This window comes from Vespula vulgaris, chromosome 18 (genome assembly GCF_905475345.1).
Source record: "Vespula vulgaris chromosome 18, iyVesVulg1.1, whole genome shotgun sequence".
Taxonomy (NCBI): domain Eukaryota; kingdom Metazoa; phylum Arthropoda; class Insecta; order Hymenoptera; family Vespidae; genus Vespula; species Vespula vulgaris.
In genome coordinates this window covers 1,615,171-1,630,854 of record NC_066603.1, presented here as the reverse complement: position 1 = coordinate 1,630,854, position 15,684 = coordinate 1,615,171, and the positions used below count along the sequence as shown (strand labels likewise).

The following is a 15,684-nucleotide window of genomic DNA, read 5'->3' as shown; positions in this document are numbered from 1 at the left end:
AGTTCAGGCACAATTAACGAGAAACAGAAAAAAAAAGAGAAAGTCATAAAATATCATCAAAAAGGAACAGCACATGATTTTCTCGAAAAATATTGTATTACTAAACACGTAGTTGACCTAGATTTAGGTACACGTTCCACTTTCGTCTAGGTAAAGTGTTCTTCGTTTCGTTAAATAAAACCCACACACGGATACACGGATACGTGCAACGAATTTCTCTGTCTTTTCTTTTTTCTTTTCTCTCGAAAATTTCTCCTACACAAAGCATAGGATACGAATGGCGATCATTGTATTAACGAGTCTAATTTTTAACGTAACAGGAATCTATATATATATATATATATATATATATATATATATACCCTTTGATGTTTTTTTCTATTTCGTTTTGCAAAGAATGAAACAATGCATTACGCTTTTCAACAAGTAATACAATTATCAATAATTTATTTACTTAATCTTGATCTATTAAATAATCGCAATTGCTCAAATATTTCGATAAAATTTAATTCGATATTTAATTAAATGTCATTATAAAGAACGTTCCATGAATATTTAAATATACGATTGTTTCATTCTTAGAAAGAAAAAAAAAATATATATGTATATATAAAATAAAAAATATTGACGTGCAATAACAATTAACATTTAAAATAAAAATAAAACTGGTGCTTAAAAGAAAGGAAGAAAAAAAGAGAGAAAGAAAAATAATACCAAGGCCCGAATAAAAAATTTACAATTAGTTTACGAAAGACAGGGAATGATCATTCTCCCTCTCAACGATCTAGAACTTTAGTGACTTCCGTTGTTAAAGAGTATCTAGCTTACGACCTTTTGCAATTAAACTCACTTCCGACCTTAAGCACCGGACAACCCTTTGCGAGTCCTTCGTAAACATGAGACCCGACCGACGATGTCGCTTACTTGAGAACCGGTGCTTCAGTAAATTAAAAGCAATTAAAGCATGACTTTTTTTACCTACTGTGTTTCTACCATGTTAGAATAATATCTCTCTAGTATATCTACATGCATAGACATAGTTACACGTATCTATGTACATACATATGTATATACATACATATTCTAAAAGCAATTTCTTTCAAAGCGTCGAAATGGAATAAAAAGGAGATTAAAAATTTGACTTTCTTCTCTTTGACGACGATATAAACAATCATAACACTTTTTGCACGAGGAAAAAAATGCAAATCTGCCTTTGCTTTAAACAAACACATCTATTTATCTGTGTATCTATATATCTATCTATTCTTTTTTTATTCGTTCCTTTCGATCCTATTTGATTCTATTCGATCCTATTGCATTCTATTCGGTCCTATTTGGCCCTATTCGATTCTTTTCGATCCATTACGTTCCTATTCGATCCCATCGGCTGTGTGTGTATTTCAGAAGATTTTCAGAGTGAAAGAATAAAGATATTTTTCCAACAGCCGAAAAAGAACAATTCATCTTTCTTTTTACTACTTTCGATGATACCATTCTTCGAAAAAGGACTTAATGTAATATCAGTCTCTTAGGGGAAAAACAATTCATAGTGTTCGTCTTTGGACCGTACCAAAAATAGAAATCTACATCGATCCACTCGGTTATAACAAAGAGAATACCAATCTGAATTTGTTCAAGATCATATTTCAATAACTAATTGAAACGAATTCGTTTGTAAATTATTCACAAAACTCTAAAATCGTATTACTCGATGAAAGCTTTGCGAGAAGTATTAAATAAATAAATGTGATAACATTACAACAATGAAAGAGATTTTTTTACACAAGGGAAATGATAATTATCGTTAACAATTTAATAAACAACGATGTAACAATTGACGTTACTCAAAAAAGGATACTAGGAGATGCATAAGAATATACACATAAATGTTTTGAGGTGAAGCTTAACCCAATTATACGGGCAACCCTTTGGCGTAAATAGAGGTAACAAGCGTGGTGGTGGTCTCAAGGGGTAGAAAGAACAAGAGAAAGAGAGAAAAAGAAAAAAGAAAAAGAAAAAAATATATATATATATGAGATATCATAAAAACTCAATTACAATAAAGAACATCTTGCTATAAAGAACTACAAACGTTACAAATTTTTTGCGATATGTCTACTTACAAAAAATTCCAATATGTTTTAATAATCGATATTAATAACAGATAAACGAGATGAAACATAATTTGATTATTGGATTCTCTAATAACAAAAATAAAAAAATTAATTAATTGAAAAAAAAGAAGAAGAAAAGAAGAAAGAGAAAATAAAAAAAAAAAAACAGGGCAGAAAGACGAATCGAAAAATGTTAATGGACGAAAGGGGAGGGAGAGACCTCTTGATGCACTCTTAAAGGTATCTACAGTTTTTCCAATCAACGAGAGACCGGATTTGCCGTTTAAGGGCGCGACGAAGGCTTTTATCGTGAACGACGACGCTTCGGTAAATTCATTTTAAAATCGGCTTAAAGGGACGGCCACCTTAAACGAAAGATTTCGATGGATGTATCAAGGTAATTGAGAAGCATTTTAAGGCTTTCTCTCTCTCTCTCTCTCTCTCTTTTTTTTCTGTCTTTTTTCTTCAGGATTAAGTATATTCACGTGGACTTGAATCAGGCTCACACAGTTCTCTCTCGGTAAGGGATTATACATTCTATCTCTTTCACTCCTTTTCATTCCTTATTCACTCATATATCCAGCCTACTTTTAACCATGGCTGAAAGGCTAAGATGAAAAAGTAGCCCTTTAATATCGTCTTACGGCTTCCTCCAGGGAACGGATGTATTAAAGTAATACGAAAACCAGAAAGAGACACGTATAATTACAGAGAGATTATTTATTCACCAAGAATGCATTTTAACGAATAATCGAATTTGTTTTCGTACAAACACGAACTGAAAAGTCGATTCATAAATATGTATGTGCCGTTATAATTAAGAATTTTAATAGAATGAACATCATTCTTGATAGAAACTCGAATAAAATAAAATTTTTATTGTAATACCAAGTATTAATGTAATATAAAAAAATGTCATTGTAAAGTGCACTGTAACAGGAAAAAAAAATTATCGTAATATAAATTATTTATTGTCGATCGATCGATGATACAAAATTAAAAAAAAAAAAAGAAAGAAAGAAAGAACGTCATATATGTAAAGAAATATATTATTTTTTTTTTTGTAATCAATCTTTTACACATAATTATTGCCGTAAAATATTCTAATCTTTTTATAATAAATTTCTAACTTATAACGACACTTTATTTATGTTAAGGTTTCGACTATATTCCCCGATCATCATTGTCATTATAATCAATGTTATCTCTTTGTAAAACGTCTTGGCAAAGTCGATTGAAAGAGAAGGAGAAACGTTTTTGATATCGAGATAAACTTTGAACGTTCAAAATCAATCTCAAATATCACGTCGTTTTCTGTCATCGAAGAATACACACGTACACATACAAGCGCACGAAAAAAGCACCGGACTTGTCGTCGTATTTTTCTGGCACAAGATAGGACCACAGGGACATCGCACGTCGCCGTCGGCACCGCTCGCAATTTGTCACAGGTTTCTCGATAGCTTACAAAAAGAAAAACGAAAGAATCAGAGAGAGAGAGAGTCGTTGCTACACCACAACAAAACATAATTGAAGATTTTATTGCAAACGTAGATATACACGAGAAAAAAAACTAATAAAAAAGATAGAAAAATATTAAAAATGAAAAAGCAAAAGTTCCAAAAATACACAACTAACTTTACGCAATCGAAAAAAAACGTATTTACTCAAAAGAAAAAAAGACTATATTTATTCAGATTATACTTATTCAAGATTATATGTCGACGAAATTGTAAGTATTGTCCCGGAAAATAGAAACAACCCCTTCCAAGCCCCTGTATATAGAGTATACCTTCTTATATGCATGAAGTAACGGGTTGCATATGACATGGCGCTTAAAAATTGCGACATTACCGACGATGTATGCAGTAAAATCTACTCTCAGGCGTGATACGACTTAATTCTGTAATAATTGAACATGAGTATAAACTTTGTCGACTAGTTTCATTTGTCCTAAAAAAAATAGAAAAGAAAAGAAAAGACAACGAAAAAAAAATAACTTCACCGTACTGTAATGATTAATTAGAGATCAATAAAAAGAAGAATCAGGTATCAATGAAATTGAATCTACTTAACGATAATGAATGAATCCCAGTCGTTAGATCGAATCAAAATATGCTGAAAAGTCACTACTATTACTAACACTGTCAATAAATTGATAGTAGTCGCGAGAAATAATAGTGAATGGGTTGGACGACGTATATCTCTGGTGTAATACGCGAACAATGAAGAATACGAGATGATTGGGGCCTGCAGCGACAATGCCTTCGTACTAAAGAGACTATAATATTCCTATTATGCCTACTAGTAACCACCAACTCAATCTTCCACCATTCTTTCCTTTTTCAGCTCTCTTCCTTTCTATTCGAGAATTTTATTTGAGATTTCAATATCGTTATTATCATTATCGAAGAAGACCTATTACGATATACGGGTCCCTTAATCCCTTTCGTTCTACTTTCATCGAGTATATTTACGTCGGGATTATACATATCTTTCAGAGAAATATTATCAAAAAAAAAAAAGAAAAGAAAGAAAAAGGTTCCTCGTTATATGGCTTTGTGTGCAGTACACACACAATTTTCCTTTAATATTTTTATCGAAGCGTGTATACACACACAGAATGACCTACGCTGCACTGACCTTATAAATATGTCAAGGTAATTAAATATATGTAACAAGTGTAAAAATATTGTCATTATAAAATTTCACAGGTATATTAATGAAATTTTATACTGATATATTTTCATAAATTCTACAAATTTTCACGTATCGTCTTGATTAATATTATATAAATTTTTCATTTTGTTCTTCTTTTTCTCTTTCTTCCCTTTTACATATATAAAACTTTTATTAACAACTTTCGCTTTCATTTACATTCTTATTTGCATTTTCTCATTGTTATCGCATCTATAATATTATTAATCGAAAATCCTGTTCGATAGATATTATGTTGATTTTGGATAGAAGCCAAGGTACCGCAGATAACGAATGAAATTCATGTTTCACTATGGAAACTATGCAATGCGCTTAATACTCTTCCATCCAAGTTTATATACTCTCTTGCAAATTTCCATTCGAATTTCTGCGCACGTGCCAATTCGATCCAAGAATTGGTAACAATTTTGATTATGATATCAACGCGCACCGTGCTTTCTAATTCATAAAATAAAATTTATGAGAATATTATCAACGAGAGCATATTTTTCGGTAATGTCATTTCTTATATTATCTCCCAATGTTTTAAAGAATTAATATAATTTAAACCGATAATAATTTCTAAATATAATTAATTTTTTATTTTATAATTAATATGAAAATTATTTAACTAACGTTTCTTATTATTATTATTATTATTATTATTATTATTATTGTTATTGTCGTTATAATTAATTTTCAATCACAAACTATTCCTTTCTTCTCTCGTTTTTTTTCAAACTAGTACTACCTTGATCAATCAGAAAAAGAAAAAAAAGAGAGAGAGAGAGAGAGAGAGAGAGAGAGAAAGAATTCAACTTCATTTCGTTCATGTTAATTAAAAAAATTTCTTTTTTAATTTGTTTATATTTTTGGTCCATTCATTCGATCTCTTAGAAAAGGGAGCGCAGACAGATTGTCCTATAGGGGACAGAGGACTGTCTTTAAAAAGACAGACTGGTCGGTGAACGACATATTAGATTAACGATTTAATGGATAACTCGATGAATGACTCTCTATGTACGGTGCGTGTCGGTGCGTAAATTGAACAAATTATAGAAGAATGCCTTTGGTGTTGAGGACACCCTGTATGCCCCTATATGTATGCAACCGTACGTACATAACATGTTAGCGCCATTTTCACGATGCACGGTCCTCCATCTCAAACGATCCAAACGAAATTTTACTCTCTCCCTCTCTCCTCGTTTATTATTTTATCATCTTTGTTATATCGTCGAAACTATTACTATAATTTAACATCTTATTGCATTATTTCGTTTATCAATTATTTTTTGAATAATTTCATAATATCATTGCATTAATGTTATATTAAAGTCGGAAAATATTATATCGTAATTCCATTATATTTAATAAGAAACTAAATTGCACATTGTATTTATTATATATTAAAGTTATCAACGTATCGTTATTTATTCGTCAAAGACGTTCGATTATTTAATCTAATTAATACGTTTTATAATGTTTTATCATATCGTAATTTTGTTTCATTAAATTTAATAAGAAAAATAAATTGTGTTTTATTTATATTATATATCAAAATTATTATCTTAGAATATTTTAGTAAATCATGTATTTTTTGCGATAATCAGAGACTTTAAATATTAACGAAGTTACTCGATATTATAATGAAAGAAAGAAAGGAAGAAAAAAGAGAAAGAGAAAGGAAGAAAGAAGATGTTATTCTTAACGACGTGTAACATGAGCGTCTCTAAATCGCACAATGAACAAGTGGTCATAATTACAACAGCAACGTAGCCTCTCTAAATTCTCGCGCGCATTTGTGAATGTGTGTGTCTGTGTAAGATTAAGATCGAATGAGAAGGGATCTCCCCATCTTGAAAGGAAGATCAGTGTCCACTGAAAAGTCTCAGAGATCGCACGCGAGATAGTATCGATTATTATATAACTCGATTTTTAATTGTTTGTGTGTGTATCTGTGTATGTGTGTGTGTGTACGTTCGTTTTATTTTTATATTAATATCAACGATAAATATCTTCGTTAATTTTTCGATCCATCTTCGAGATCGATATATCGATCGAAGATGACACCTGTTTCTTGGATTATCTACTTGTTTGCAATGGGTATGTTAAAAAAAAAAATTTGAAGAGAAAGAATTATTTTTAAATACGATAAACCTTTTCATATGTTCTATGTTTCTTTGATAGATCTTTTCAATCATTTTAATGATTATATTAAATTTTTAACGGATCGAAAAGTGTCGATAATGATCTATATCTTTAAAAAAAAAAAAAGAAAGAAAGAAAAGAAAAGACGGAAGATAGAAACAAATTTGTTATGTTACATGTATTAAATCGATTCATAAATCAGTACAATTTTTTTGTATAACGCTCTTAAAAGCTTAGATTTTATTATAATGAATTGAAATAATTTCAATCAAAATTTAAATACCCGATCATATTGCATTCTACATTAAATCATTGATCGTCATAATCGAGAAGAATTGAATATCAATGAATTTAAAATGATTGAATATGTGTCTACTAAATAATTAAATCAATGAAATTCATGCAATAATATAAATTAAAAATCAAAATATTATTAATAAAATTTCTATAACATTAATGCGTATACTTCGTATTTAATTAAATAATATATAAAGATAAACTTAAGAAAAAGATAGAAAGAAAGAGATAAAGACTATTAAATTCACTATATAAGATAATAAGAAATTTAATCATGATATTATCACAGGGAGAAGAAGCATATGGTAATAATTTAACAAGTTTGAAATTAACAATACACTCGGGGCAAAGTTAGTTAGTTAGGTGTCGAGTATTTTGCCTCTACGTATAAAAGTTAATCTAATTATAAGAAGACACCGGTTCTATATAATTACACGATAATGTACAAGATCTTAGAAATTATGTGTGGAAAAAAAATCGTTTGTTTCGTTAACATGTTCGCTATGAATCTTCAAATAAAAAAATCTTATTGCATAGTATGACTTGAATAAAAAAAATTGACCCATTAGAAATAAAAAAAATATATAAAAATCAGCCTTGTTTTTTCTTTTTTTTTCCTCTAAAAAACGATATATTAAAAAATGTAATTCCTAATAAATATTACGTCGATCGATTTTGAAATAAACAAAGAGAAATGAACTGATTAATGATATTTAGAAATAAAAATAAAAAAAAGAAGATGATCGATCATTGATTATATTTTTCGTTTCGTTAATTTATTATTAGGAGTTCACGCAGCAATGAATCAAGGTTTTACAAACCATCCGACGGTTGTAAAGGTCTTCAGAAACGACTCGGTTTTGCTACCCTGTGATGTGCAAGATCTCGGTGAGTAATCAGCGTGAAATCGCTCGTTTTAATACAAACCCGCATATCCGGGCAAAACTTTTCGATCGATTTTATTCAAAGACTTTCAAATAATACGAGAATACGAAAAGTATTCTTAATTTATTATATACATATATATATATATATAAAAATTAAATAACTTAATCGCCTTACAAAATTAAAAATCTTATTACTTCCCATAAAATAAATATTGAAATTATTATGCATGTAATAGTTTTGTTAGAAAATTTTTATCGAAGATAAATAAAACTAATTAATTTGTATATATATATATATATCACATGTATATAAATAGATGTAAAATTTGAAGAAAATATTTAGACTCAAAGTTGGGTAAAGGAGTTACATGTTCTATTATGTATTTCAGGGGTGCAAACTAGGGTGAAATGGTGGGGAAAAGGGATTCTTTTGGCTGACAGTGACGATCCTCGTTTGGTAACACCCGAAAGAATTCACCTATGGTATAACGGAAGTTTACTGATTTCTAACCTACAGCCAGAAGATACGGGGGAATATGTATGCCAAGCATCCCGACCAACTCCTTGGGGATATGTTACGCATGTACACGATATCCAAGTTATGTGTGAGTACACACTATAATACTATCGCAAATAAATACCTACATGTTACCTTCGATCCCTTAATATCGTCTTATATGTATTATATAGGGTGACTCAAGAATTATTTGTATTATCTTGTTTCCTTTTTTCTTTTGTTTTTTCTTCTTTCTTTTTGAAAAGTCAATAATTATTTACAATTCGCAATTTGTTTCGATCAATATTATACAGTATTTGAATCTAGGTTACATCTCTTACTGCTCGATATTTAAATTTATTATTCAATATTTAAATAACTACTTGCGTATATTGACACACACGACTGGCTTTAATAAATTGTCTACGATTTTTTATTACAAATTATCAATCGAATGAATCACGCGTCACAGTTCATCTGTTAAGTAAGTTAATTATTGATTCACCCCATACAACCTTTCCTATCAGTTATTGATAAATGAACTGAATAAAGAATAGTCAATATGTAAAAGAAACAAACAAAAAAGTATATGAAATATGTGAATAAAGATATTGGAACGTTCCAACATTTTAGCGATATTTTCATATAAAAAAAAATCATCCCCTTGGGTGAATCTTCCCTTTCTTTTTACGTTCTACGCTTGACAATGAGTCAGATCGGAATCATACCGAAAACAAAAAGAAAATAATTTTTAAAGATTGATCGTTCCTTTTACAAATAATATTCACACATCCATGAGAGATTCGAAAACTCCTATCGATCTTCCCCATTTTTTATTTTTCGTTATTATCATATCGTTGTAATCCACATAAAGAAAGAGAGAGAAAAAAGAGAGAGAGAGAGAGAAGTCACTAGGGTCCGATCGCTATATTGGTTCGATTGGAAAAAAATAAAATAAATAAAGAATACGAAGATGTGTGCGTGGCATACGCAAGAATTTACAAACCGAAAAAAAAGCTTCTTTTGTCATGAGTCTCTATGGAATTCCTAGGCTGCTCTGTTGAATTTAGTGATTCCATTTCAGAAGATATATACAGGGTGATCCATAAGAACTAAAACCTATCAATATCCATATGCCAATGAAACGATAACTCTGAATATTATTACATATCGTTGAAAAGTTTCTTTATTTTCCTGTAATAAAATTTTTCCAAGATATAAATTCTTCATACATTTTTAACGAATTAAAAATAACGTCCGATAAAAATAATTAATCCTTCGATATTCAATCTAATAGATCAACGAATTGTTTCTTTTAAAAATATATATATATAAATAGAAGAAAGGGTCAGAAGTTCCTCCGCGACGTTAAAAATTAATTTTAATTGTTTTTGGATTAATCCTTTTTCTTTTTCTTACGTTTACAGATCATAAAACTACAAGCTTGACTTGTAAAAATTAGGATCCTAACTGCAGAAGAGTTGAAAAATCTTTCGAGGAAAGATTAATTGAGATTTAAAAACCAGCTAGAAACTTTTGGCCTATCCTGTATCTTTAGTTTTCACCCTATATGCCAGAAATACATTGAAGTATACGCGGCGAATGGTACATAATATATATATATATATATATATATATATATATATATATATATATATATATACATACATACATACATACATACATACATACATACATATATATATATATATATATATATATATATATGTAACGAAAAGGAAAGAATAGGGAAAAGAGCTTGCGTAGGTCGAAAAAGCGAGAATAAAATCCATCGAAGGCTTCGAATATTTTCACTCTCCTCAGTGAGCGAAATCGAATTTCGTTTTTCTTACTTTTATAACACCATGACCAAATCCTGTTTTTTCTATGTATTTATCAGTGTTCTTTCTTTTTCTTTCTTTCTTTCTTTCTTCTCTCTCTCTCTCTCTCTCTCTCTCTCTTTCATCTTTTTCATTTCTCTTATTTCTTGTTCTTTTTCTTTCGTTTCTCGCTCTCACTTACTCTCTCTCTCTCTCTCTTTCTCTCTATCTCTTTTTTATATCTTTTTCTACGAGTACGCAACGATACGCGAATAGATATCGTCGTCACGCCCTAGAAACTTCAGGGCCTGCCGGCACTTATATTCCCTTTCGCTTCTTTCGTATCTTCTTCCAGATCCACCGAGTATTCGCCCAGTACCGGAATCCGGCGAACTGGAAGTCAATTTAAAAGAGGAAGTCGACATGGAGTGCCTTGCTAACGGAGTTCCTGCGCCCGTCGTATCTTGGTGGACTAAGGTGATTTTTTTCTTAAGAAAACAGTATTTCTAAACAAGAAAAAGAGAAGAAAAAGAAAAACCGACAGAAACTTTTTAGATATTTCCTCATTCCTTTTATATTAATAATCACGTTATTTATTTAGATTTTATTTTTATTATTTTATTTAGATATAACATATTGAAAACATCAACATTATTCTTCCCAACATTATTCCATAGACTATTTATCAACCAACCACAAACTATACCCCATTGTCATTTATTTACATCTCATTGTTATTTTACATACACACAAAATATTCTGAACATCCCAACATTACTTATTGAAGCAATCCAATATTTCTTCTCTTTTTCCTGCTATTTTAAATCACAAATAATATATTTCTCATTTTTACAGGAAGGCGAGATACCATTGCTGACAAATAGACCACGTTTAAGATTTTATGCAGATCATCGTAATCGTTCAGGAGAATATACTTGCATAGCCAGCAATGGTATCGGTGATTCAGTATCGGCAACGATAGATCTCCGTATAAAATGTAAGTATCAAAAAAAAATAAATAAATAAATAAAAAATAGAATCAAAAGATAATAGAACCAAAAATAAAAAGAATTGTAATATATCCGTAAAAAAAAAAAGAACGGAAGAAAAAGAAATAAAAAAATAAAAAAAAAATTGAAACCTTTTCAAATAGCATAATATAACGTTACTATACAATAAATACATATGTGTGTGTGTGTGTATATATATGTATCTTATATATACGTCTTTTCATTTTCTCTCATAATACTCAAGAAAAGAATAAAAAAGATACAATCGGCCAATTTTCAAAAGCTCTTTGCTTATTTCGTTGCTTTGTAAATTTATAGTATAAAAGAAAAGAAAAAAAAAAGAAAAATTACATGATAGGTGGGAGGGGGGTGACGGTGGGATAGAGTAGTGGGGATCAAACAAAGAGTAAAGGGTATTACGAAATTCCACGCTGAGATGCACAACGGTGTTGTACATCCCTTTCGCATCTATTTCTTTCTTTCTCTCTCTCTCTCTCTCTCTCTCTCTCTCTCTCTCTCTCTCGCTCTTTATGTCTTTCTATTTCTATCTCATTCTTTTTCTATTTCTATCTCACTTTACGTCTACCTCTATCCTCGAGAATCGGGGCTACTTTAATTATATCCTTGCCTTGTGCGCTCTACGCGGATGCAATCATGCAAAATTATATTCGACTCTTATGAGTGCGTCGTAAAACGATTATAATTAAATTAGCAAATTGCTGAACAGCGCATTGGTCTCCTTAATATTCCATTCAAACGTATTTACGTATAATACATACATACATACATATGTATGTGTACGAACAGGGCAATTGCTCTCATTACGGATGACATTTAATGCCATTATGCAAATACCAATTGTTTACACATGTGATCAAAAGAAGATCTACTTTATCGATCGAGTCTTATCATTACGTACCTCCGTTCTAGTCAAACGTAATGTACATATAATAACAAGTATGTCAAAGCGTTTATGTGCATATGTGATTACAGATAAGCCAGAAATTATTGTACATAAACCGTGGGTTCATGCATCCCCTGGAATTCGAACCCAATTGGATTGCAGAGTTATTGCTTGGCCCGAGGCTGAGGTGAGTCTTTTGAAAAAGTATTATTTTACTTTTTTTTTCCCTATCTTATTTTATTTCTCTACGAGAGCTTTTCTTTTTCTTTTTTCTTTTTTCTTTTTTACGTTGCGACGTCATATCGTCGAAAGATCAAAGTATTTGCGAGATTAAGTTGAAGGCTTTTTCGTTCCTCTCTCTCTCTCTCTCTCTCTCTCTCTCTCTCTCTCTCTCTCTCTCTCTCTCTCTCGCTCTCTCTCTCTCTCAATTTTTCTTGTGAAGAAGAAGAAGAAAAAGAAGAAGAAAACGAAGAAGAAGAAAAAGAAAAAGAAGCTGTATTCGCAGTGAGGTATATAACTAAATGAAAAGCTTCGTTCGAGCCGCAAAGCAATTTCTCAAAGTTATCCCTTAAAGCCGCTAATACGTGACAAATCGATTCGTTGGAAACGTGACTCATGATAGTTCTACCTTAGGAAAAATAGTCCGAGAGGATTACGCTTGGCTTTTTATACAAAAGAGAGAGGGAGAGAGAGAGAGAGAGAGAGAGAGAGAGAGAGAGAGAGAGAGAGAGAGAGAGTGTATGTGTATCTTTTTTGGAGTTTATGTCCTACGAAATAAAGTCGCAATCTGTTTTATCGACCTTCAAAATAAAAACTCTTAGAAGTAAAAAAAAAAGAAAAGGAAAACAAAAAAAATATATTCGCTTTTATCTCATTTAATACGATAATCTCTACGATATATATTAGAAACGATTTAGAAGAGATCTAATTATAAATACACCCGTTATATTTTTCAGGTCGAGTGGTACTTTATGAACAAGACGGTATCCTATTCGAGTAGAATAGTGAAACATAGTATAGGACATAATCACAGTTTAGTAATAAGGAATGTGATAACGAAAGATTATGGATTTTACTTATGTAGAGCATCGAATTCCTTGGGAATAACCGAAGCTGCGATCGAATTATCAGGAGTAGCAAATCCTGCGGTTTTCAAAGAAGCTAAGAGTATATCAAAAACTGCGTATAATTTCATTTGGGAGGTCGATTGCTATACTCCTATCGTCGAATATCAATTCTCCTTTCGTCAGTACAGGGTAAGCATATATACATATACATAAATGTGTTTGTGCGTATATGCATACATTTATGAAACTTAATAAGAAAATTCTAACCTAAATATATACGTTCGTGGGTAGGTATGTACCTATGTAAAACAAAACGTTTTTACTACAACAATATTTATATCGAATTTTATATGTTATTTATATTAAATATAATTTATGTTGTATTTTTAGTATAAAAAAATATTTATATTTTTATGTTATAGAATTTTCTTATCGAGTCACGTGATCATCCAATCGCGATAGATCTAATCGAAATTATTGTCGTACTAAACTACAGATTTAAATATACGAATAATTTATACATCGATCGTAATTGATATCGAATATCGTCGTGATAATATTTTCTTTTAATTTAGAATGTAATAAATAGTTTTGTTTTTTGTTACATGTCAAAAAGAAATCTATATAAAATATGACTAACCTTGAAATTGGAAGTCGTCGTATATTAACGTTCGTTCAGAAAATGTAGTTATATCATATCACACGAAGGTTTTATCGTTTGCTATAACCATAATAGGCTATCCCCTATCCAATTTATGTAATTGATATTCACTTGATGAATACAGAAGTACATTCACGAAGGTCCGCTTAGAGCAAGCACAACGACGACACATAAGTGGCACAAACTTTACATACCGAGCGGAAGCAATGCGATTGGTCCGGTACATGCTCGATCCTTCAATTTAACTGGATTGGCTGAAGCTACTCACTATGAAGCTTTCGTAGTATCGAGAAATCGTTACGGTTCGAGCAGACCATCGAAAGTCATACGATTTGCTACGGAAGGTGCTCGTAAGTAAAAAAAAAAAAATAAATCAATTTTTTTTTTCTTTTTTGACATCGAAGTTTAAGTATAACGTTATTCTTTATTCTTTTCTATAGCTCCTGATGCCGAAGATTATTACAAAACGATCGATGTAGTACCGGATGAAAAGATTAATACTGGTATAATAATAATAATTATTATTATTATTATTATTATTTAAAAAAGTAATGTTATTTTCATATATCATAAATTGTAAAATAATTTATCTTTGTTTTAATCTATGTAGTCATACAAATGGCCTCGATGTCTCAACAATCCAGCACGGAAAACAATGGATGCTCTTGTGTGATGAAAAAAAACATAGCTTTTGTCCTTTCTTTTTCCTTGTTTCTCTCGAGTATGAGATTATAGACTGTCCTTCTTTAAGGACTATTCTATAAGGAAACTTACTATTTCGTTATAAAATGAAAAAAGAAAATGGTCAAAACGCATACTTCGTAACGAGGAAAACAAAATAAAAATAAAAAGAAAGGGAGAAAAGAAACATAATCTTATGCAAGTTTGACCGATCTTCATCCTATATTAGGATAGATACGCGAGGAAATTTTAATGTATATTTTTTCTTAGTTCTGTTGCACTGTATGTACAAATTAAAATCACATTTTATATATATATATATATATGTACATGTATGTATGTATACGCGTAACCTATATACCTGATTTAATTAGAGTGTATAAGAGAGACATAAGCACGTTCATTCGTTTGCATAGAACGATACTCTGCTAATTACGAATTAATACGATGCATAGCTAATTTCAGACGATTTCTATTGATATTCTAATTTGTAAATAGCGACAAATATTAATTTCTTTTATGGACGAAGATTTGTAATGAAAATCACTTGTATGTCGCTAAAAATAAATGAAAATTATTTTACATAAAAATGTATTATAACTTTTCTTTATAATTAAAAAAAGTATTATTATTATTCTTCAGTAATAATTCGAATTTATATTGTGTAAAGAACAATGTTACCAACCGTAAATTTGTACGATGTCTTTAAATTATCTCTACCTTACCATCGGTAGTAGAAAAGTCAATTACCAACTAAATTAATAGTTCCGTTAATATTTCTGCAGATAGCAGCTTAATGCAAAAAATTAAAAAAAGGAAGATAAAAGAAAAAGAACTCTAATGAAATCTCATAATTAAGATTATTCATCACCTTTTGTTCGTAGCATATGTAACTTAAACCA

At 30.3% G+C, this 15,684-nt stretch overlaps 1 protein-coding gene across 1 annotated transcript; it reads left to right on the top strand.

Annotated features, from left to right (window-relative positions):
- The first annotated feature begins 6,672 nt into the window (after positions 1-6,672).
- LOC127070547 (limbic system-associated membrane protein-like) lies at positions 6,673-15,372 on the top strand. The gene is made up of 10 exons (XM_051008654.1): positions 6,673-6,914; positions 8,043-8,144; positions 8,533-8,748; positions 10,815-10,936; positions 11,315-11,456; positions 12,463-12,560; positions 13,330-13,629; positions 14,226-14,451; positions 14,542-14,604; positions 14,712-15,372. The coding sequence occupies exons 1-10, from the start codon at positions 6,875-6,877 to the stop codon at positions 14,834-14,836; spliced, it is 1,434 nt and encodes a 477-aa protein (XP_050864611.1). The 5' UTR covers positions 6,673-6,874; the 3' UTR covers positions 14,837-15,372.
- Positions 15,373-15,684: the final 312 nt, after the last annotated feature.

Bases quoted from the DNA above. Each gene is read 5' to 3' on its own strand.
- LOC127070547 (XM_051008654.1), top strand. From the start codon at position 6,875: ATGACACCTGTTTCTTGGATTATCTACTTGTTTGCAATGG. The intron at 11,457-12,462 runs GTAAGTATCAAA...ATGTGATTACAG, and splicing joins GATAGATCTCCGTATAAAAT to ATAAGCCAGAAATTATTGTA. The intron at 14,605-14,711 runs GTATAATAATAA...TAATCTATGTAG, and splicing joins GGATGAAAAGATTAATACTG to TCATACAAATGGCCTCGATG.